The 22,427-nt window shown below is 51.2% G+C and overlaps 1 protein-coding gene across 7 annotated transcripts in view; it reads right to left on the reverse strand.

Annotated features, from left to right (window-relative positions):
* Ralgps1 (Ral GEF with PH domain and SH3 binding motif 1) overlaps nt 1–22,427 on the reverse strand; it is a 237,828-nt gene that overhangs the window by 14,809 nt on the left and 200,592 nt on the right. For 5 of the 7 annotated variants that reach the window (XM_041674128.1, XM_041674127.1, XM_041674124.1 and 2 more), the window contains 4 exons: nt 20,946–21,013; nt 10,179–10,305; nt 9,094–9,251; nt 7,072–7,123 (listed from right to left, as the gene is read on the reverse strand). In XM_041674128.1, the coding sequence (XP_041530062.1) occupies nt 7,072–7,123; nt 9,094–9,251; nt 10,179–10,305; nt 20,946–21,013 (405 nt within the window). The remainder of the gene's footprint in view (nt 1–7,071; nt 7,124–9,093; nt 9,252–10,178; nt 10,306–20,945; nt 21,014–22,427) is intronic. The other 2 variants (XR_005976336.1, XM_041674129.1) reach the window with 2 other exon arrangements.

Genomic DNA, 22,427 nt, shown 5'->3' on the forward strand with positions numbered 1-22,427 from the left:
CTTCCCAGACGGAGAAACTGAGCTTTAGCAACGAGGATCTACTTGTCCAAGGTATAGCCCCATAAACAAACTGAACCCAGGTCCATTTGACTCTACAGCCAACCCCTCACTTGCCAGGAGACTCGACTTTTTATAACTGAGAGGCTGGGGCTGGTGTGGTGGGGACCACACTACATTTGTGTGCGCCTTGCTAGCACTCTACTCTCATAAGTGTTGCTGCTTTGAGCATCACAGCTTCCACATGTGCCCGTGTCCATGAGGCTAAAGGGCCAAGACAGTCTGAGGTCTGAAACTCTTCTCAATCCCCATGCTCTGCAGGGGGCTGCCCAGCACTTCAGAGTCACTGTCTTGACAGCTGCTTACCATGTGCCACCTACCTGCTTCCAAGAGCATCCACACAACCCTACAGAAGGGGTGCTGCCCTCAGAGCTAAAGATGAGAACACAGGCTTGAGGAGACACTGGCCTGCTACTGAGATGGAAATGCAAGCGTTCACAGAGAAGGCCTGCTGCTGCCATGGGATGAAGGGCCTCACTGTCCCACAGGGTGGATACCACAGCCTATCCCTGGAACCATGTGGCAAGCCCAGGTGAGGAAGGGCAGCACAATGGTGGCCTTTTCGCACCTCTTAGGAGACAAGAGCCAGGGCAGTATCTACCCTTCTCTCCCTGTGAGCTGGGAGATGGGGCTTGGAGTAGCCAGGTTCATCCAGCACAGGAGCCAGACAGCCTGTTCCCTCCCCCACTGCCCTAAAATGACACAAAATGCAGAACGAATGGACAATAACATCTAAGGAGCCCTAGAAATCCTAGGCTCTCTCCTGGGATTCCCAACTCCAGAGTCACAGGCATCTTTCCTAGGATCATTCTGGGAACATGTAGCTGAACACACATTCAGGATGGCTCTGAGGTACACCAGACCAGAGGCTCATGGGAAGTTTGCTCTAGGGAAGATGTAGGCAAGCAACCAGACAGACAAGCTTATCCAACAGGGTTCATAAGACAACGATGAGGACAATAGTGATGGTGATTAGATGAGATGGCAATAAGGAGGTGGTGGAGAGGATGGTGGTAGTGAAGATGGGATGGTGGGTGCCAGGCAATGCACTCAGCAGTATTCTTCACTGTCTCGTTTAACCTACTAGGCAGGCACTGTTCCTAGCCTGCCTTGTGCATAAGAGACTTGCAGATGGGGACTCACTTGCCCAAGGCCACAACACTAGAAAAGGAAGCCAGGTGGAAGCAGCCTGTACAGCCCGATGAGCACGTGGGCTGAGCAAGACGTTGGGTCCTAGGCTGGCATCAGGTTGTGGGCATCTCAAAGTTGGAATTCATAAGGCAGCAGAGGACGGGGAAACAAGAGACATCTTAGCTGACAACTGTATCTAGGCCCTAGGAATCTTGGTCCTAGCGGAAGTCATCCCCCCACATCACTTTCCTGTCTCAAATACACAGTGCCCCACTGGGAGTGATTTGTGGAAAAGCCCTCAGGGTGCTGTGCACCACAGCACTTACTGCTCTGGCCAGCCCTAGAGGAACTGTTAGTCCCATTGGTCACTCTCATCTGAGGGTAGGAAATGCCAGCCTAACTCCTGATGAACCCTGGGATAGCCCTTCTTGCAACCCCATTTGAAGACCCTATGCTCTCCTGGTGCACATGCCCTTTTTGGGGGGGTAATGTCCTGGAGTCACTAAATGAGTTCCTAGGAACCATACTGGTAAAACACTGCATGTTTCGCTCCTGGCCACTGGGACTTAGGTCAGGCTGGAAATCTGGCCCAGTGGCTGGGAAAAGCTACCCACTTGGGCCTAGCCACTGTACGGCATCCAGGATGTCCAGAAGTCTGGTCTGCAGTGGGAACAGTGCGCACCACAGACATGTAGCAGGAAAGACAGGCAGATAGACAGGTAGGCTTCTCCATTTCTAGTCACTGGCTCTGAACGAGTCAGAGATGGAGAAGCTGTGGGTTCTCCATGAAGCAGCTGCTGACTGACAGGACCCAGCCTTGACTGCAAAGGCCAAGGACAGGGTCAAGTTCCACATTCAGGCATCTTTGCCCGTTCTTTTCCAGAGGAGTCTGCCAGGAGCCTCACTCATCTCTAAGGGAGTGAGGCAAGACACAGTGTCTTCAGAGAAGCAAACCAGCCAACTGGGCAGAGAAGCCCAATCCAGGCACACAGGCGAAGTTAGAATTCAGGGGTCCCTAGTGAGGGATGAGAGCCCGGGAACCTGGACCTTGAGTTCTGTCACTCACACACATGGGGCACAGCAGAGGCAACCCTTAGTTCCAGAGCTGGTCTATTTCTCTACCAATACTGCAAAGCTTGGGGCTCAGGAGATCTTGGCACACCCGGGGCATCTCCTCAAGTCCTCTGACTCTAAGGAAGGACATGCGCATGTTTATCTATAAACTGTTCTGGGGGTGGCAGATGTAACATTCTGTTACTACTATGGCTCCACCTGCTGGCTGCTCTTGTAAGGATGGTGGGGGAGTCCACTAGCTAAGATCAACAGGAAACATCACCCAGGGGAGGCTGCACCAACTATCTTCCTTGGTACCTACAATCACCCACAGGCCAACTACCTTCAGAGAACCCTCCCCAGGCCAGTGTCCCCTGAGAAGCCAGTCCATACAGACTCCATGAATGGCCACTTGAGGAGTGTCTCCCCAGTTGAGCCCTTGCCTCTGTAGCTTTCTTGCTAGACAGGAGTGCTCACTAGGGTGCTCACACATCTACACCAACTCCGCCAGCAACAGCTCTACACATATGCTAAGCAGTGAGTCCCCAGCAGAGGGACTGAAACTGTCTAAAGCAGCGGTGCCAAGGGAGCCGACAGCGTAAGTGGCCCTGACATTTCCTGGTCTCGAGAGAGCAGGACATATTATGGAGCTCACCTTTCCTATACAAGATCCCCAGAAACCCTGAGCACTCGTGTGCACCTTTCCCACCCCAGGTCATGACTTAGAACTAACTCTGCATCCTCACAAAGGCTCATCAGGGTCCTCTTTAGCAAACTCTCTCAGGTCTGAACCTGCAGCTGATGCAGGTTACCCCACTGCACAACCACTGTGCTAGAACCATGTGTATGGGGTGTGGCTTCCTTAAGGCTCCATGAACCCTGATGAAGCCTGTGTACCCACCCACTGGAGGTATTGAAGACAACCCTATGAGGGGGAACAGGGAGGGAGAGTGAGAGGGAGGGAAAGAGCACGAGCTGCACTGCCCTTTCCTCTCTTCTACCCTCTCCCACTTAAGGGGCTCAATCCCTTGAGGGCCCCCCTCTCCTAGTCTGATAACCTCCCACATGGCAATGTCCAGCTGGGAAGAAGGGTTGGGGAGGATTTGTGATGAATGCTGACACACTTGCATATTGCACTTATTCAGAAAGTCAGCGATCATTTCTGATGACATCTTCTTTAGGAATGTTAAATGCTGGTTTTGAGTAGAAAAGACAGACCAATACATTGTGAAGTTTGGAGACTACGAGGGTGGCAACCCTCAAAAATCCTGCAATGAAAAAAAAAATCCTGCAATGCAGAGATAACCAAGATGAAGGACCCTGCGTGTTTTCATATTTCTGTCTCTATTCACCTCTATAACCCATTTCATTTGTCTTTAAAAACCGTTTGAAAAAAAATACTTTGATCCTTAAGCTGATATTTCTGTTTTCATCTGAGAGCCCAAACTTGCCTTCCAACGGTAAGTATAAAAGTGGCCCCTGACCAAGCCCCGAGGCCAGCTGGCCTCCAGAGCCCAAGGCTGTCAGGTCTCTGGAGCCTGTGGTGGTCTGGAACCCAGCCTAGTGCCAGCCTCCAACACTACTCTCCAGTCCATTTAGCACTGTTGATTCAGATTGCGGGGCTCCCTCTCTTCCTCATGGAGGTGGCATGCCAGTGAGGCTTTCCTTCCACCTTTGCCCCCGCAGGTAAGAGCTGCTGCTGAAGTCACAGAAAAGTAGGCACACCCCCACTCCACTCCGTGATGAGACTACTTCATTCTCACTCTGGGCCTTGAGGATGGGGAAGAGGCCTTAGCCTGAAAGCTAAGGAAGACCAATGAACCTCCCTGGCACGGCTGCCCATCTCTAGCCATGAGGCCTTTGAACTTGCCAAGGGCTGGCATGTATGTGGGGTGGGAAGGGGAATAAGAGAAGTGAGTCCCCTCGGCTCCCTGCATTTTCATTCTAGTATACAGCAAGAACAGGGCTGTTGCCTCTGTAGCAGTTCATGGTTCTCTGGGTACTTCAGGGACACACTGGACTCATGTGCCCTGGGCTCTGGCTCATTTCAAGAACTACCTCTGGACCCCATGTGTGTAAACTCACAAGATGGGGCTAAATGACCCCACTGCTGGCAATGAAAACTCTACTGCCCCACTGCTCACTGGGACATTAAAGGTGACTCATATGTGCCCTCAGGCCACCAGAGCCGTGTGTGTGTGTGTGTGTGTGTGTGTGTGTGTGTGTCTGTGTGCGCGCATGCGCGCGCGCTCATGCTGCTCAGCAGTCTCTCTGCCTTTTACTTTGTTGGTATCTGGCTCCATTTCCCTCCCCGGCCTGGGCAGAATTCAGAAAATCCACAACCAGTGCTTGGGGGGTTCTATGTGATAAGGGGCTAGTCAGTCTGATTATATCCCCTGAACTCGAGGGCTGTGGGCAGAGCACGGCTGCCCCATACTAGCATGCCCTCCTCATCCTTGAACTTTTATTCCTTTGAGTGAGCCCAGCCTCCTTCCACACCTTTGTTCTTGCAGGTTCAATACATCTTACAGTATCTCTGAGGACCTGGAAGGGAGGCTCTTTCTGGCAGATGCTGGCCTCTGGGACCAGTCACGGGGACACCTAGAATCCATCTCCCTATTAAGAGCAGGAACATATGGTCTGGAAAAGACCTTGGGAGTGCACAGAGGACCCAGTGGTGCTGAGCATTTGGCTTCCTGAAGGTTAAGATGATGGAGATCCACGAAGTGACCAGATGGTGACTGTACTGTGAAGAGAGAATGATGCTCTGCTGTGCCCAGTCTACAGAAAAGCCCAGACCGCTGGCACGTCATTGGGGAGCAGATTCTTAAAAACAGGCACAAGGGCTGATACAGGGTGGAAGCAGACATATAGCTGGGACACTGGCTGAGGCTGGAATCAGTTAGCTTCCAGTTCTTCAGGACTGCCTAGGATTGGGTCCTGATGAGAGGGGACATCATAGCCCCACTGGCATCTTCTAAAGCAAGTGGCCTACCCTGCTCTCCTCAGTCAAGATCCCTTCTGTAATGAGGAGTTCAAGGGCTGCTGAAGGAATGGCTGTTCAAAGGCTATTGGAAGCTGGGCTGGGCATATGCACAGAGGAGCCAGAAGGAGGCCAGTGCTCAGAGGAGAGTCCACTTGAGAGCATCTGCTACGGACATTCAGGTAAACAGTGACCTAGACTGCAGTGGTCAGGACTGCATATAACACCATTTCCACTAGGAAAAGAATGTTCCCTGCCGCCCTCTTTCTCCTGGCCCCGCTCCAATCACAGCACTCACAGGGCCCAAGGGTCCATGTGGCTATCATGTAGGCAGCAGTGCTAAGCAGGGACTGAGTGACTGATGAGTGAAGGAAAGAATGAATGAGCGAAAGGACAAACAACAGAGGTACACACAGGGCCAGGTGTGCTACTACAGACCTTAGCGCCATGCCTAAGAATGCCACTGGATGGTAGCCAGGGGAGGAGCTGGTTGCTTATGGCCTTCTTTTTCAGTATGTCCCCAGGAATCCCCACTAGGACCAGGAGTTCTGGAGTCTGACCCTTAGGGCTATGGAAGAGCACCAAGGCTGCGGGACACCCATACATGGGTAGTGTCCAGACAGAGCCTAGCACATGGAATGCTCAGCCTGGGCCACCAATGAGCCTCTCTGTCCTGTGGAAAGTGTCCAGATAGGATGATTTCTTCTGGACACTTTTCAACGATAGGAACTGAAGCTTTAGCTTCAGAGGAGTGTGTACATGCAGAGGTGCATGTGTGTGTATGTGTGCTTTGTGTGGTGTAATGTATCCTTCATGCATGTGAATGCATACACCCATGAGTATATGAGTGAATTGTGAATGTGTCCACCTGTGTGCATGTGTGAGATTTGTGTTTAGTGTGTGTACACAGAAGTGTAATTGTGTAACTGAGTATGTGCATTGAGTGTAAGTACATATACATGTGTGAGTATAACTATGTGGGTATACAAATAAATGTGTGAATGTGTGTGTGAGAGAGTCTGTGCATATATACATATAAGACTGTAACCATGGCCACGTCTGTACAAAGACTGTGTAACTGCACATGCACACATAAGACTATGTAACTTCGTGTACACATGTACTTGCAAGAGTGGCTCCTAGGCATGAGTGGAGATCTATCCTGAAGGACAATGGAAACCTGTATCTTAGGGATGGTCTTCATCACTGGATTTCCCTATGTGTCCTCAGACCTCAAGTCACTAAGATGCCTTTCACCACCTGAAGTGACATGTCTTCTTGGATCCCTGATGGTAGCCCAAGAAGTATTAGGACATGGAGTACATACATGTGGGTGAATTCCTGATGGGAGGATAGATACCTGGGGTAGATGGACTGACAGGAATCACAATGATACATAGAAGGAGGGTTCAAAAATGTCCAAGGCCTGAGGCTGCACTGGTGCAATACTCTCAAATATCACCAGATGGAGCCGCATGCCCATCTCAAGACTTCAAGCAGGTCTTGGGCTTCCAGGTCCATAACTCATACTGCAGGCCTAGGGGCTCCCAGGTCCCCTGGAGCTGGCTTGGACCAAGTGCTCTGGGTGCCAGCTGACAAAAAGAAGGGAGGGAGCAGGAGGGGTACTTTCTAAACCTGGGTATACGCCCACATATGAAGAAGTATAGGAGTGAATTATCAGTGTGTCTACCTGTGTGCCTGTGAGAGTTTTGTTCAGTGTGTGCACAAACAGGTGTGACAGTGTAATTGTGCATATGAAAAACGTGAATGGGGCAGAGACCCCTGACTCCAGCTCCCTGGGCCCTGAGTCTCCCAAAGGAGGGAGGCCTTGCTGAGGCCACACTCACCTTTCCAGCCCTGCAGGCATCTCTTCACTAAACTCTGAGCTCTCACTACTGCCTGGAAAAGGAACACAGATCAGTGAGCATGGCAGCCTCGAGGAGAGGGGCCTGTTCTCCTGGGCTCCTGGTCACTAGGCCCCAGTCCTCAAGCTCATGGCATTCTGACCCTGTGGGTCACAGAAGGACTTGAGTTTCTGTGGTTGTGGCTGCCTTTTTCTCTGGGAGGGTTTGAAGAACTTTGAGCCCCACCATGCTCAGGAGTGTCTTCTGCTCCCTTCCCACTGCCTATCCTCTGGTTTGTGGTACCAGGATCTCCTACAGCAAGGATCCTCGGGTGTGTCTGCCCTACTGCCTACCTGCTGCCTAAGGGCCTCACCTGCTGAGGGCACAGGCTGAGTGAGCTCTTCTGGCCCAGGGTCAGGGCTGGTCTAGATGTATCTGCCTGCACAGAAGAGACCCCAAGGAGCCACTGCAGCCCCTGGACCACAGAGACACTGCCAAGGCCTGTTGTGATCCTCTGCCTTCCTAGTTTCTTCCAGGCCCACACTGGCTCTCTAAGCCTGTGCCCTGGAGTTAAATGAGCACCCTGCTTCCCTCCAGGGTTGTGCATCTATGACCTTTGTATTGTTCTGGACTTTGCAGGCTCTAAAGTTCAGGGCTCTGCCAGAAAGAGCTCTAAGACTGAGCAGTCAGAAAGGCAAGGGAGGAGCCCTGGCTAGAGCAGGGCCCCTCATTCCCTGCTGTACGGGTGGGGAGCAGCCCAGCACTACCTCCATCAGGACACACACCAATGTCTTGAGCTCCCTGACTTGAGCCAGAGCCAATCAAACTTATGACCCCCCCCCACCCAGATGTGTGACAGCACAGCCCCTGACTCACTCGTGGGTCAACAGCCCAGAACTCAGGCACAGCTCAGAGTTTCCTGGATGTCGAGCAGCAACTCAGGGCACAGGTGTGCACTCATGGGCCCTCATAAGAACCCATGTCCCATCATAAACTCTGAGACGATGTCCGTGGGCAGGACCTAGCATGCTGGAGGTTATCAGTGCCCAGGAGCAGCACAGCGAAGGCTTGGGGAAGAGGTTTGATTCCCTTTCCCCAGCCTGGGAGCCTAAGATGCACTGTCTACACTTCCTGCACTGTGTCTAAACAGGGTGACCTCCTCTGAAGGCAGAAGGCGGATTTGGGACTTGTCACAAACTTCTAGGAGGCAGTTGTCCTTGACAGAAGTTATTCATGACTCCCAAGACTAGCCTAACATCACAGGGACATGTGGCATGACACGCCAACCTGGTGTTCCTCCAAGTCCCTGGCCCTTTGCCTCACTGTCTTTATCAGATCAACTGCAGCTGGACAAATGTCATCCCACTACCAGACCTGGGGGAACTCACTGGTATTGGAAGCAGACAAACATACAGGCTCACTGAAAGGCAAAGGCCATCAATGGTGCACTGGGCTGGTGACAGCAATCACATTTGTCATTTGTCCTAGGTGACTTGAGCTCTGTAATGGAACAGTTCTCTGAATGTATCTCCATGCTAGCCCCAGTCCTAATGTTGACATCTCTCTGCTGGCATCAGCAGCCCTGTTTTTGTAACTCCATGGACACAAGCTCCTTCCTGCCACTGTCCAGTACTGCAATGCCATCTCTGATGTTCACATCCTCATCCTCCCTTCTGGCTCCTCTGGGTAAAGACAAGCACATAGTAGGAAGCAGTGGCCCACCCACCTACTGCTCTGAGCAGGGCTTTAGGCTCCCTTGATGTAAATGCTGCCAAGGGAGCATCTGGCCTCAGGGGGTTGTGGTGGACTCAAGTCCAGCTTTCTTCTTTAACCTGACTGTCCATTCGGGGACCATCAGAAGGAGAAGGTCAACCCAGAATTCTTTCCTGCAGCAGGAGACTCCTGTAGGGAGCCATTCTTTAGGGGTGAGGGGCCACTGGGCACAGCACAGTGACACAGAGACAGACACGGAGCACATACTGGGCCTGCTGCCCCTGCCTGTGTGTACAGGCCAGAGACGCTTACCTAGGGAGAGTCCGTTGGTGATGGCGGTGGAGGAGGTGAGGGTGAGGCCCCTGCGGGGGCTGCGGGACTCTAGGACGCTGTCGTCCAGCAGGTGCCTGGCCTTCTCCGATGGGAATGTTGCACTCTTACTTTCAACTACACTCAACTGACACATCATACTGGAAAACGGAGAGGGAGAGAGAAGGCAAAGCTCCTTATCCTGGGAGCAGAGTGGCACACTGGCCCTGGGGGCCGGAGCCAGGGACTAGCTGGTGGAGACACCTCTGCCCAGAGACCACTGGTGGCCCAGGCTCTGCCCCTTCGCATGGTGTGACCTTGGGCAAGTCACATCTTTTTCCTGAGCCTCAACTTCTTCATCTGTCAATAGAGACTAAAGCTGTTTGCCCTGCCTGTCTCCCAGGATGATGGTGAGGCTTGTGAGATGAGGCCAAAGTGAAGGGCAGGCGCCAGGGCATCCTGAGAGTATCAGCGCTTTGTGACCTTACTGGAGCCACAATGTGCATGGCAGCAGCTGCTCAGAGATTTGCATGGTTCGGTGAGATGGTGTCTACAGGTGTGTGGCAATGTCTAGAAAAGAGGAGGTACCAGGGACCCAAAGCAACTTTGGCCTCCTGCTCCTGCCTCTGAGGTCCACTAAGGCCAGCCAAGAAGCATGACATTTGTGCTTTAGTGCTAGGATGCAGGCTGAAGGGAGGGAGGGGAGGAAGGAAGGGAAGAGGCAGAGGTGATGGAGGAAGGGTGCACCATTTGGAAACTGTGACCAATGCCCAGGGAGTGGGCCCCACAGGGCCAGTGAGTCAGCAGGTACTCTGAGACACCCTGTTGCCCTGAGCACAGGCACTGGTGTCTGCTGGACTCAGTTCCCCCTAAATGAGCTATTGACCGAGTTTGGGCACATTTCTTCACTAGCTACAGAGCCTGGATCTCTGATGGAGGCACACAGACTCTGCTGCCAGCCGCTCATCTGCATTCCCAAGCTCACACCAGCCTCAAGAGAGTGTCTGCCAGGAAAGCAAGAGTTCCCAGATGGGGTGGGGAAGGACCCAACACTCCTTCAGCCCAGAGAGGGTTGCTCAGTCACCCACTTGTTGCCCAGGCTGTGGCTCTTCCTGTGTCTGGGGACTGGTGGCGTGGGAAGGCTGCCAGCCACAGACGTATCAGGACAGGTGGGCCTCCGGCGGAACCTGGCTGAGCTGGAGCCAGCAGAGGGGCCTATGAAAAGAGCAGAGGGAGAATGATGGCAGGGGTTGTGGGGGCGAGAGTAGGGTAGAGGCTCAGGGGAATTGTGGTTCAGGGTGGGGACCTTTCCCAGCTGTCTTGGGTAGGACAAAGATCACACGAAGCCAACAGCAGCTTCCTACTTATTGGATGCTTAACCTTTCGTCCCGTATCACTAACTCCCAGAGAGAAGGCCTGGGATGCCCAGGTCTAGTAGCTGGGCAGCCAGCTGATGGCCCATCCATAAGAGTAGAACCAGAGGCCTGTCCTTAAAGCGAAGGTCCTACCTGGACTTCACAAGTCCAGAGGGTATAGAAGGGGTATGGAAGGCCTTGAGGCAGGCTGGCTGGAACTGCATCTACACCTGTGTCTACACGCATGTCCCTGGTCAGGACTTGCACACTCTCATTGGCTGCTCTGAGGTTCGTCTGCATGTCCAACACAGGACATAACTCATCTGGCCGGATGAGTGGTCCCAGGGAAGCTTGGGTGGCCCTGCAGTGCCCTGGGGAGGACCCTCTGGTCTACCCCTGAGGACACAGCTCCTGCAGTGCACTGCTTTGTTTTGCTTTTGCCCCAAGAGAAGATTACAGAGGGCGGAGCCCCTTGTTTAATCAGCAACCATAGGAGGGTGGCAGATGACAACCTCACTGCTTAAATCTCAAGGACCCTCTGCAGGAGGCCCAGGTGATCAATTTGGTCATTTGCACACCTGGCACCGTGCCCTGGGTCGAGTAGCAAGTCTTGAGGTATGTAATCTTAGTTGCTACATTAGACAGAAAAGAAGGCAAGCATATAGATCCCGAGGCAGTACCCGGTGTGCAGCGGGTTTGAGGGGTTGTGGGAGGAATGCTGGGGATTCAGAGTCCAGGTGCTGGGCGGATGTTCTTGAAAATGGAAAGGGAGACAGACCCAGCATCCCCTATGTACCAGTTGTGAGCAGCACTGTACAAACGCTCATGCCTCCAGCATACTGGATACAGGGAGGTGGGGGAACCCTAGAGGTGTAACATGGTCACAGGGCCAAAGTCGGCCACTGCCAGCATTTGTCACTCACTTGGCTCCATGTTGCTCTTGCCTTCTAGCTCTGTTCATGCTCATGCTCTCGCAAGCCTTTCAGAATTCCTTTGGCAGTTTCCACTCAACTCCAGATTCTCTCTCCAAGGCTAGGCCTGGATTCGACCCTTTCCTTCCCGCTGTGGAGCCCTGGGAGGCATGCCTGGCCTCAGATGCCCCTGGACTGGCTGGGGAGGGTGGGCGGGGGCCCCAGAGGAAGAGCCTTGGCCTCTTGGCCTGTGTCAGGGCTGCTGCTGCTCTCTGGGCAATAGGTCTTCTCCTCCTCCCCAACATTCTCCCAGCATTGTTGATCAACAGCCTAGATCTGACGCGGAAACAGAAGAATTTCCATTCGGCTGGGACCCAGATGAGGGGCCTTTCTGCCAGTAAGTGACACCCTCTGCTACCAAAAGGCCTCATGCTTCTGCTCCCTCCAAATCTGGGGTGGCCCCATGTGGCAGTGCCAGGACATGTGCCTTATGAGCTGGGTGGCTGGCAAGCTTGTTGGTCAAGTCCTCAGGCAGGGCAGGAGTGGTGATGAGTTGGAGCTCTGGACTCCACGGCAGAGCTCAGGCCCCACTGCCCAGCCTGATATGGCAGGGACAGCTGGAAAACCTGACCATGTGGTTTGACTATCTCAAAGGATTGCTCTATTTTTCCTCAGCATAAGTTTTCCATGAATAATCTTTAAAACTCTTTAAGTGGCTGTTTCTTTAGCAGTTTTATTGGATCATATGAGAATTGACAGGTTCTGTAGGCAACCAGATATGTTAAAAAAAATCTGGTTGTCATTACAAGAAACCAACATACTGCCCAACAGATCATTGATTGAAAGAGGAAAAACAAAGCAAAACACCTGGCTTTTTAATAATAGTCTTGGAGTGGCCAGAATCCCAAATGATGTATGGTGACAGAAAGGGACACTGATCCTGCAGGCAGGAAGGTCCGGGCTCTCATCTGTGTCTGTGCTTACAAGCTGAGTGCCCTGAGTCCTGGATCTACATCTGTAAACAAGGGATGAGGAGCCTGTCCTTTGTTGTCTCCCTGTCGAGAGCTAAACAGTGTCTTTCAGCCACAAATGTTTAGGAAGCCCAGACATTGGAGCTGCCCCTGCCCAAGCACTGGAGCTACATCATAGATCAGAAAAATCATGATCTTCTGCTTGATTGGAAGTAGCAGTCAACCCTCAAGAAGGGAAGGGGCCACCAGGAGGCTGCACCCGGTGGGAACACAGGCTGATAGGAGGATAGTCATGATCAGAATGGCGAGAGCACCAAGTCCACCAAAAAGTGGATACTATGATCTCTAACACCAACCTGGCACCTGCTCACCACCAGAACTAATGATATACACTTTGTCCACTTGGCCCCATTTAAGCATCACAGTAGCACAGAACTTTGGGGAACATAAGGGAGGGGTCAGAGAAGACTTCTGGAAGCTTTGACACCCTGCCTGGTACAAGAGCCTGGCACAAGCCCTGACCAAGGCAGAAGGAACAGCATGTACAAAGCCCAGAGGGAAAGGCAGCAGGGCCCCAGCAGAGCCTTGAGCTCACAAGAGGAGGTCTGGTGATGTGCTCAGACTCGAGTCTTACCTCTTGCTGGAGAGTAACTAGATGTGGTTAAGCCTGGAAGCTGCAGGTTTTGAGGCAGAGATATGCATAAGAAGTGTCCCAGGGATGGCCAGGCAGAGATGTGGAGGGAACTGAGAGCAACCCTCTGTATGGAGTTGTGGATTGCTTCCATCCCAATGTGGTATGATAGACCACGTCCTCCTGAAAGGTTGCTGTGAACACCCTCAAAAAATTACTTCATTCAACTGCCGCCTGAGATGAACCTAGCAGACAGGTTATACCCTGAAATACCTAAATAACAGCGTCCCCATTCAGCAGGAAGCAGTTTGGAGAGAAAAAACTGCGCCCATATTCCCAAATATTGTTTATAAATATTCTTTTACATTTAAAGGGGAATGTGATATAGATATGAATAATTTGCATTGATATGGATTTTGCTTTAGTGATTTAAATTTAAGGTCAATTTTGTTATATGTATATGTGTTTCTGATCTTGATTAAGGTATTGTGATTGTGTAATGTATATAGGTTGTTAATGGATAATCATTAATAATAGTCGAGTTTGTAGTCATGTTAGTTAGATTTTCTAGATATATATATATTTCAGTTAGATCGGCATTCTTCATATCTTTCAAAGACTACGTAATATGCTATTAAATGTTTTAATAACTTAGGACTTTTCATGACAATGAGACACTCTGCTCCTGGCAGCACCAATCTACTTCAGGAAGAAGATGGGCATAGAAGAGGATCCTTATGGAATTTTATAGCCATTTGGGCAAGAAACTGCTCTTGCCTGGACTATTGCATAAACTGGACACAGAGAACCCGCAGAGAGAGGACTACTGAACTTGCCTAAAGGTGAGATGATCTTTCGGGGTTCCTGATTCATGAAAGAGTCTGCAAGACATTCTTCAGGACAAGCAGATAGTGACTGCTTCATGGAAATGTCTGCTGGAAACTATGGGCCTGTAGGTCGAAGATGGATGCCCCAATGGTACAGAGAAACTTTGGGTGACTGTCCAGGCAGTGAGATGTCTCTGTCATTTCTAGAGTTTTGGATTTCTTGTTTGCTTGGGTAATATTATATCCTTCTGGAGTCTTTGATGGAGTTAAAGAATATATAGATAGTTATAGTTTTCCTTAGTTATGAAAAAGATAAAATAGATGTAAATATTGTAACTTTTACTTGATAACTGTTTTGTTTTATGTAATTTTGCTATGTTAAAGTTAAAGCCTTCCTTTTTTTTTTGTTTAAACAGAAAAAGGGGAAGTGATGTGGGAATGTCATATATCAATCTGTTGATTTCATTGGTTAAGCAATACAGAAACTGCTTGGCCCTGATAGGTTAAAACATAGGTGGGAGGAGTAAACAAAAGAATGCTGGGAGGAAGAGGAAGTGAGCTCAGAGACGCCATGCTCCCCTCTCCTGGGCAGACGCGATAGCTCTGCTCTCTGAGGCAGATGCAATGAACTCTGACCCAGCATGGACGTAGGCTAGAATCTTCCCGGTAAGACTGATGCTACTCAGATTATTAGAGATGGGTTGATCAGGATGTGAGAATTAGCCTGTAAAGGCTAGAGTTAATGGGCCAAGCAGTGTTTAAAAGAATACAGTTTGTGTGTTGTTATTTCGGGGCATAAGCTAGCCAGGCAGCCGGGGTAATGGGGATGCAGCCCTGCCGCTCCTATTACAACATGGAGTAGTGTGCACTTGGGGCACAAATCTAGGGGGACATGAAGAAGTCCAATATGGGGCCAATGTCTGGAGGCCACTGGGTAGAGGGGCAAAGTGGTTAGTGCTACAAGCAGAGCACAGTGTGGATAAAGGAACCTCTTCTCGTGGATTTCTGGCCAGGCCCTGTTCTGGGCCAATACTGTCCCATTCCAGTTGGGCTTTCCAAGTCTTACACATTTGGAAAATAATGGGAGGCAGCTGTGGCAGAGAGGAAAGTAGCAAGTTGAAGTCACAAGACTTGGGTTCCAGTCCTGCCTCTAGCCCCAGCTGGACGGGCTTATGCCATCTCCTCTGAGGCACGGCAACTGTGCCATCGGGAGCTCTGGCCAGTGCAACTCTGAGCCTCCAGTGGCCAGGATAGGCTGTCACCCAACCAAAGGTTCAGAGTCCTCTGCTTCCTACCTGTTTACAAGGTACTTCTGTGTCTGCCAGAGCCCTGCAGCTCTTGGGCCACTGGCCCCTCTGCAGGCTTTGCGTGGAAACTTTTCTATAGCCAGGTCTCTGGCTGGGCCTGGGAGCCACTCATTTCTATGTTCACACACATTCTGCTTTTCACACACACAGTTCTCATGGGTCTCACTGAGAGCCAAGATCTGTCTCTGCGCAGAAGGTCCAGCTCACTTCCTTCTGAGAAACAGTGTTCGTCATCTCTGGGCTGAAGTGGCACTGTCCTCTCTTGCAGCCAGAGGATGAAGACTCACAGGCCAGAGTAGGAACCAAGGATGTTTGGAAGCTGCTGGCACTCAAAGTGCTTGGGTCACTGCAGAGCTGTGGAGCTGGGCAGATTGGGCTTGAATCTTTGCTACCTACTTCTAGCCCTCGAGCTCTCTGAGGATCCCACCCACCCTGAGCATAGGAAAAGTTTGCAGAGGAAGGGCATTAGAGAGAGAAGCCTGCTGCCTCTCTCTTACTCAAGCATTTCAAAAGAGCTGAAAGATGTCTTTCACAGGGGGTCGAGGGGACTGAGAGCTAGCATCTTACTCAACCCTGAGGGTATGAAGCAGACCACAAGCAGAGGGCAGTGGTGGCCACAGGATAGTGAGCTGCACTCTCACATGCAGAGGATGAGGGTTACCCTGGCCTCCTGTAGATGAGATGGCTTTAGCAAGAAGACCATATATGGTATGAGGGCACAAGCAGATCTCAGCAGGAAGTTGCTGGTGGGAAGATGGCTCTGAGGGGACTTCAACATCGAGGAGTGATGGAGGAGGGTCATTTGTTTATGTGTTACTATCATTGGTTAATAAAGAAACTGCCTTGGCCTTTAATAGGACAGAAAATTAGGTAGGCGGAGTAAACAGAACAGAATGCTGGGAGAAAGAAGCTAAGTCAGGCAGTCGCCATGATTCTCCGACCCCAGACGGATGTAGGCTAGAATCCTTCCTGGTGAGCTACCACCTCGTGGTGCTACACCAATTATTAGAAATGGGTTAATCGAGATGTGAGAATTAGCCAATAAGAGGCTGGAACTAATGGGCCAGGCAATGTTTAAAAAAATACAGTTTCCATGTAATTATTTCGGGTAAAGCTAGCCATGCAGGCGGCCAGGTGGCGGGACGCAGCCCTACCGCTCCATACTACACAGGAGTATATGTTTATCTGCCAAGGCTGACAACACATGGACTCTTAAGAACACCCATGGAAGTGTCCTGGGGAAACGACAGGTTTAGAACTGCCCTTTGGAAGGTGCTGTGCCCCTTGGAGACAGCAGTGGCACTGATACAAATGGGGCTGTGGTTAGCAAGTTGAGGGAATCGGTGAGGGAGAAGGCCACACTGCAGCTCTCTTGCCACAGGTAGCCAGGCCAAAGCAGCCCTACTGGATGAGGCAAGGGGACTGAACACAAGATAACGACTAGGGCTCTGATTCCGACAAACTCAACGCAGCTGTTAAGAAACGGTGTGGTGACACATACCTGCAGTCCCAGCACTCAGGAGGTAGAGAAGGATTAAGTGTCCCAGGCCATCCTAGGCTGCATATTGAGTTTGAAGCCTGGGATAATGATATGTATTTCTCTTTTTAAAAAAATCTATAAGAAAGACAGAGACATGCAGGTCTATAATCCCCTGAACAAATGAGTACACAGGATAAGAGGGAGAGAGCCCTTATTGTACCCTTCCTGCTCTGTGTGTTGGATACAGGTGACAGACCTGTCCTGACCCCCAACCCATCATCTGGGTCTGCCACTTCTGTGATGTGTGACCCTGGGTGAGTATCTTGGTATCTTTGCCTACAGAATGGGAGTGGGCTAAGAGTAGCCCAGAGGACTTGCCAGGCAGGGGCTGGGTACATTCAGTGAGCATGTGGACAGGCTGGGGAAGGTGCTCAGTCCAGGTCAGCACCAGGTGGTGAGGACGATGAGAGAGAGGTTCCCCATGTGATCTGTCTGGAGTGCTCCACACAGTCCTTGGCTGCTGCAGTGAATGGCAGGATCTTTCTTCTTGGACCTGAACCAGTCTCTGTGACCCTCAGTGGAAGGCTGAGGTGAGGCTGCCTAGCTTTGGGGACTCATGGAGATGTTACTCCACAGTTTTCTAGCTGCCTTCCCCATTTCTGCTCTGAGGACAGCCAGTTGCCAAGCAGGAGTCTGATGACCCTGAGCCTGCTGTACTCCAGGGAAACTCAGGTCACATGAAGAGGCTCCAGCTGGGTTTCACTAATGCTGCCCAGCTCCAGCTAGCAGCAGGTACCAGCTGTGTGAGTCACAATCCCTCTACGAGGTGAGGTTCCAGTCCTACCCTGTGCACCCTGATGTTGACACACAGAATGTAGGTGAGACATTAAGTGCTATTTTCTACCCTGAGTTCTGAGGTGGCACTGGAGCTGAGACTAGATATCGGTCCTTGGGTCCCGAATCTGGTGCTCAGGTGATAGCCTCACACTGTCTCTCCTTTAGATGGCATCAGAGCCTGCCCGAGAGGGCCAGGAGTTAACATTCCCAAGAGGCATTGTGCTAGTAGCAGAACTTCTGGCATGGCCTCAGGGAACTCCCTCTACAGCCCTGAGATGTGAGTCAGCCTGAAGCCTTCCTGCTCTCACAACTCAGAGACGCTGCAGCCAAGCTTTATGTAGGTCTGCACAGAGACAGAAAGGTATGCAGGAGATCAGCCTTTTGGTTGAGAGAGCAGAGACAGAGGCCAGGGCCAGGATTTTTCCCCAGTGTGGAAAGCTTGAAATGTCTGGAACTGTCTTCACTAGCTTCAAGACATACACAAACATCACTTGCCCTGTGGGAGTGGGGTGGCAGCACTATGGACATTACATGTGATGTTTTCCTCCAGGAAAGCATTAGTTCACTGTATAAATAGCACCACATGGAGAGGGTAACTGGAAATGTGGCACCCCTAACTTTTTTTTTCTCCATAGATCAGAAACTGAGTCAATTTTCTCCACTTCCTTGCTTATAGTCTCCTTGTGGAGACAGACTGCCACATGGCCATTCCCCCTAAGGAAAGTGGGGGTAGCCCTTGGCAGCTTCTGGGACCACTGGAGGCCAAGGGAACATTTATAGCTCAGAGGCTGCTACTGCTGTTAGTCAAGGCTCCTGAGGTCATGGCTGCTGCTATCTGATCTGTGCAGGGTCAAGGTCTCCCAGTCCCTGGCAAGAGCTGGTTAGAAAAGAGTCATAGAGAGAGATAGCCCCTCACATACACACACCATCTTGGTCTGCTCACACTGGCTTCTTTTTGGCTCCAAACATGCCTGTCCTTGCCTTTTTCCCCAACTAAGACATGAATTCCAGGAGGCTGGGTCCCCCCTGTCAGGTAACAGGTTCATAGCAAGTGCTTGTGACACACAGACCTGCAGCATAAGTGCCTTGTGTAAATGCAGGTGCACACCTAAAGGCTGTTCCTTGCCAAGTGTGAGGATGTCTAACTGCTGGACACAGCTCTGAGCTGGAGCCTGGCCCCTCCTGAGGAGGAGGGGGAGGCCACGTTCCTCCCATTCTTGGATCTGCACGAGGCACATTCCTGTCCCTGAGTCCTGTGGAGTTCCTGCCACGCAGTTCAGTCTAATTGCCAGAGCCCAGAAAGCTTCCTTGGAGCTGACCTTGCCCTGGAGGAACCCTTGGGATTCGATGACCTAAGCTGCAGCAGCACTCCTTATCTTCCTCTGAAGCTTCAAGGAGGGGAAACCTGAGCCACTGAATGGCTATGAGCTTTCTAGAAAGCCACTGGATCTCTGGTGATCAACACGAACCCTGACATCCTGTTTTGGGGTTGAAGCCAGGGATTTAGAAGGTTGGTGGAAAAACACTCGTCTGAGTCTAGTTCTCCCCACAGTGCAGGAGCTGCTGGTCTCAGCACTTCTCTGGAAGGTTCTGCAGAGTCAGCAGCCAGCCCACGCTGGAGCTGCCCTCAAGGACAGGTACCCATAGAGCCCAAGAAGGAACTCTAGGGCTAAGGCTAAATGGAAGGCAGCTCAGATTCACCTGGAGGTCTGCAGGCCAGGCTCTAGGAATTCCACCCCAGACCTGTCTCTCGGAGGGCTTTTACTCTGCTGGAGAAGACAGGCACAGGGAAAATGCGTTCAGAGACGACTGCAGGTGAGGACACGCTGGCTACCTGCCACACAAGGGTGTGATATAGGACCTACAAAGTCCTGGGAGGGGCCAGGCAGGAAGCAAACTCATGAATGCAATATGTCACACTACACAGAGACAAGGTGGGTCAGCTGGGCATCCAGAGCTTGCTGCCCGTCACCACCACCACCATGAGACCAGGCCTGATTGGGGTCTTGGGCAGGGTCATTTAGCTAAAGCCTGCAGTTAGCTAAAGCCTACTTCAGTGATGGAATCACACTGACAACCGTGGTATCATGGCAAAGTTGCCCGTGATGAGAAAGCTCTGGGCCAGATCCTGCATGTTTTGTAGCAGTCCCGTGAGTGACATGCGTACTTCACCCATTTTACAGGTGGCGTGGGCAGTGCTGAACATCTCAGAGAGCAGTTTGCTTGGGGGAGAGTTCTAGAACAGGGACAGATTGAAAATGAGAAACTTGCTCAGCACCATAGCTCTCTGGACCACTACTGACAAGGGCCATCTGACAGGGAAAGACAGTAGGTTTTTGAGGAGACAGCAGGAGGGGCACTTAAAACAGGGTCCCAGGAGATGCCGTGAGAAATAAACTGTATACAGCACTAATTTAACAGTCCCCATAGTGCCAAGGGCCACACAGCAGCATCTTCCAAAGCTCATGAGCAGGGAAGCCCAGAGGTGCAAGGAAGAGTCTAACTTACCACCCAGAGACAGCAGAGGCTGGCACAGATAAGGAGCAAGGAGCGTGTCGTAGAGATGGGACAGAGGCGCTTCAGGGTTTCCTGAGACTTCTGTGGGTCTAGTCTGACCAATACACATCCCAGCTGGGAGTCTGGAGAGGCTGACTTGAGCAGCCCAAGGAGGGGAATGGAGTGACATAAGGCAGTAGTTTCCCACCACTTCCCAAACACTCACTGCAGAGGGACAGATGCAGACTATGCTGGGCACCTGATCTCAGTGCCTCCTTGTTGGGATGGTGGCTTCATTATCTCTGTTTTACATACAGGGAAAACACAGCCCAGACTGATAAAGCTATTTGGCTACAGTGCAGCAGCTCAGAAGCCAGGCTGTGGTGACAGGAGGGTGACAGAGCTGTAACCAGAATGATGTGCTGCTGGAGGCCTCTCTAGCCTCTCCCAGACAACAGTGTTGCTCAGCCTCCATCTCTGAGAGCTGGCTGGACTGAAAGGCCACAGTCATGACAGTAACAACAAAGTAGCTAACACCAAGCATACTCTGACATGTGTGGGCAGAGCACGAGACAGGCCTGTGGCCACCCAGGCATCATGGCAATCCTACAAGGGTAATATGAATCTTCACTCCATCCCGTAGATAAGGTTACGAAGGAGAAAGATGGAGAGACAAAGCTAGAGCCTGGCTCTGACAGCAGATCCTAGGATCCCACTGCTGGTGACACAGTGTGTGCTTCCCTCAGAGTTGATAAATCTAATGAGTCTGACTCATCTTGGGTGCACTCTTTGGGGGGCAGGCTGGTGGTCAAGGGTGTAGGTGGTTCTGTACTTAGTGCATGCTTCTAAGTTGAGGATCTGATCTCTTGAGGTCCTACATTATCAGGATTCTGGCAGATGGTGGAGGGGGCTATAAGCAGGGACAGTTGAGCCTGCCAAGCAATGAACTCAACTGTGTTCTTGAGCTCCACACAGGGCCTATTTTGGCAGCCATGTCTGGGTTGTATGTGGTTTTGTACTATTCGAGGTAGCTACAATACCTGCAAGATCTTCCTTGGAAGAGACTAGTCTTGGAGAGCTGCTTCCTGGTTCGATTCTGAGTGACAGCCTGAAACCAAAGATTTTCACAGGTCAGAGGAGCCCAGGTCTATCATGGGATGGGGGAGGGAATAAAGGCTTTGTTAAAGAGTACATGGGTCACAGAATACAGGAATACTGTGAGATCTGATTCAGGTCACAACCCTTCCATCTATCGCCTCTCCAGGGTTTCTGGGTCCAGTATGATGGTTAAGGATGACAGGGTAAATGAACGACTGGTCCCTGCTTGTTTACCCACAACTCTGTAACGGAAGCACATTTTAGAGCCTGAAAAAAAGAGGAGAAAGAGGCTGTGCAGCTTCTACAGCCAAACTCATGACACTAGTGAGTGCAGGCAGGTATACTATGATGGGATGCAGGTTCTGTAGGACCAGACTGTCAACCTGAGAGCTATCCTTTAGCCCTGGGAGATGAAGAGAAGCTCCTGCTTTCTTAGGTGATCCTGGACCTCCTAGGCAGTAGAAGAGGAACCAGCCCCTCTGCATATGTGGAAGGAGAGTCAGATGTCTTTCTGAGGAGCATCCAGGGAAGAGTTTCTCAAATGGTAGTGAGACAGTGGTCCAGCAACACCACGGATCTTGTCACCTCACGGAAGGGAAATGAAAAGGAGAGAGTGACTCCAAGGTCAACCCAGGAGGTAACCCTTGAGCAGAGGAGCAACTTATAAGAACATGAGCTCAGTTCAACAAAACCTGAACATCAAGGTGATGAGACAAAGGAATTAAATGAGATGGGAGACTCAGGACAGCAAAACACATCAAAGATGAAACCAGACAGGGCTGGCTGCACACCTCCCTTTAGAGGTTTAGAGCAGATTGCTTGGGGACTGCTGGTGACTGAGGTGCCCATCACAGCTGTTGGGAAGCAGCTCAAGGAGGAGGCAGGCAGAGAACATCCAACACAGGAGCCCAGGTGGAAGCCAAGAACGGATGTGGAAGCAGTTGCAGGCATAACCACTGGGGGCTGGCCTGCAGCTGAGAAGGCACCCAAGGGACCTGGAGGTCAGGGAGCATGCTCCTCTGAGGATTTCTATTGAATTTCATGGACTTCTTTATCCACCAGGCAAAGCAAGGGGGAAGAAAAAAAAAAAACCCAGGCAAGTTTGAGACTGTCAGCAGCAGCACCCAGCGTCAGGAGACAACAATGTCCGGTCTACAGACCAGGAGAAAAGCAGAGGGGGACCCAGGAGACCAAGCTCAGATTAATCAGCTCTCCAAGAGAAGGGAGGCCCCAGATCCCGATGAACCCTGCTAAGTAAGGGACTGATTTAAAATAAAGGCCCAGGGGATGAGGACCAAATTCCATTAAAAACACAGAACAGCAGGAATTATGATTCCCAAGCATGGTTTTCGTAGTATGCACTTGGAGTGTGGGGTCCATGCATAGCGCAACTAACAAAATCCTGCAAGTGCAGCCTAGGTTGG

Source organism: Microtus oregoni, unplaced genomic scaffold, assembly GCF_018167655.1.
Source record: "Microtus oregoni isolate MIOR12 unplaced genomic scaffold, Mior012 000025F_ref0000491, whole genome shotgun sequence".
Classification (NCBI taxonomy): Eukaryota; Metazoa; Chordata; class Mammalia; order Rodentia; family Cricetidae; genus Microtus; species Microtus oregoni.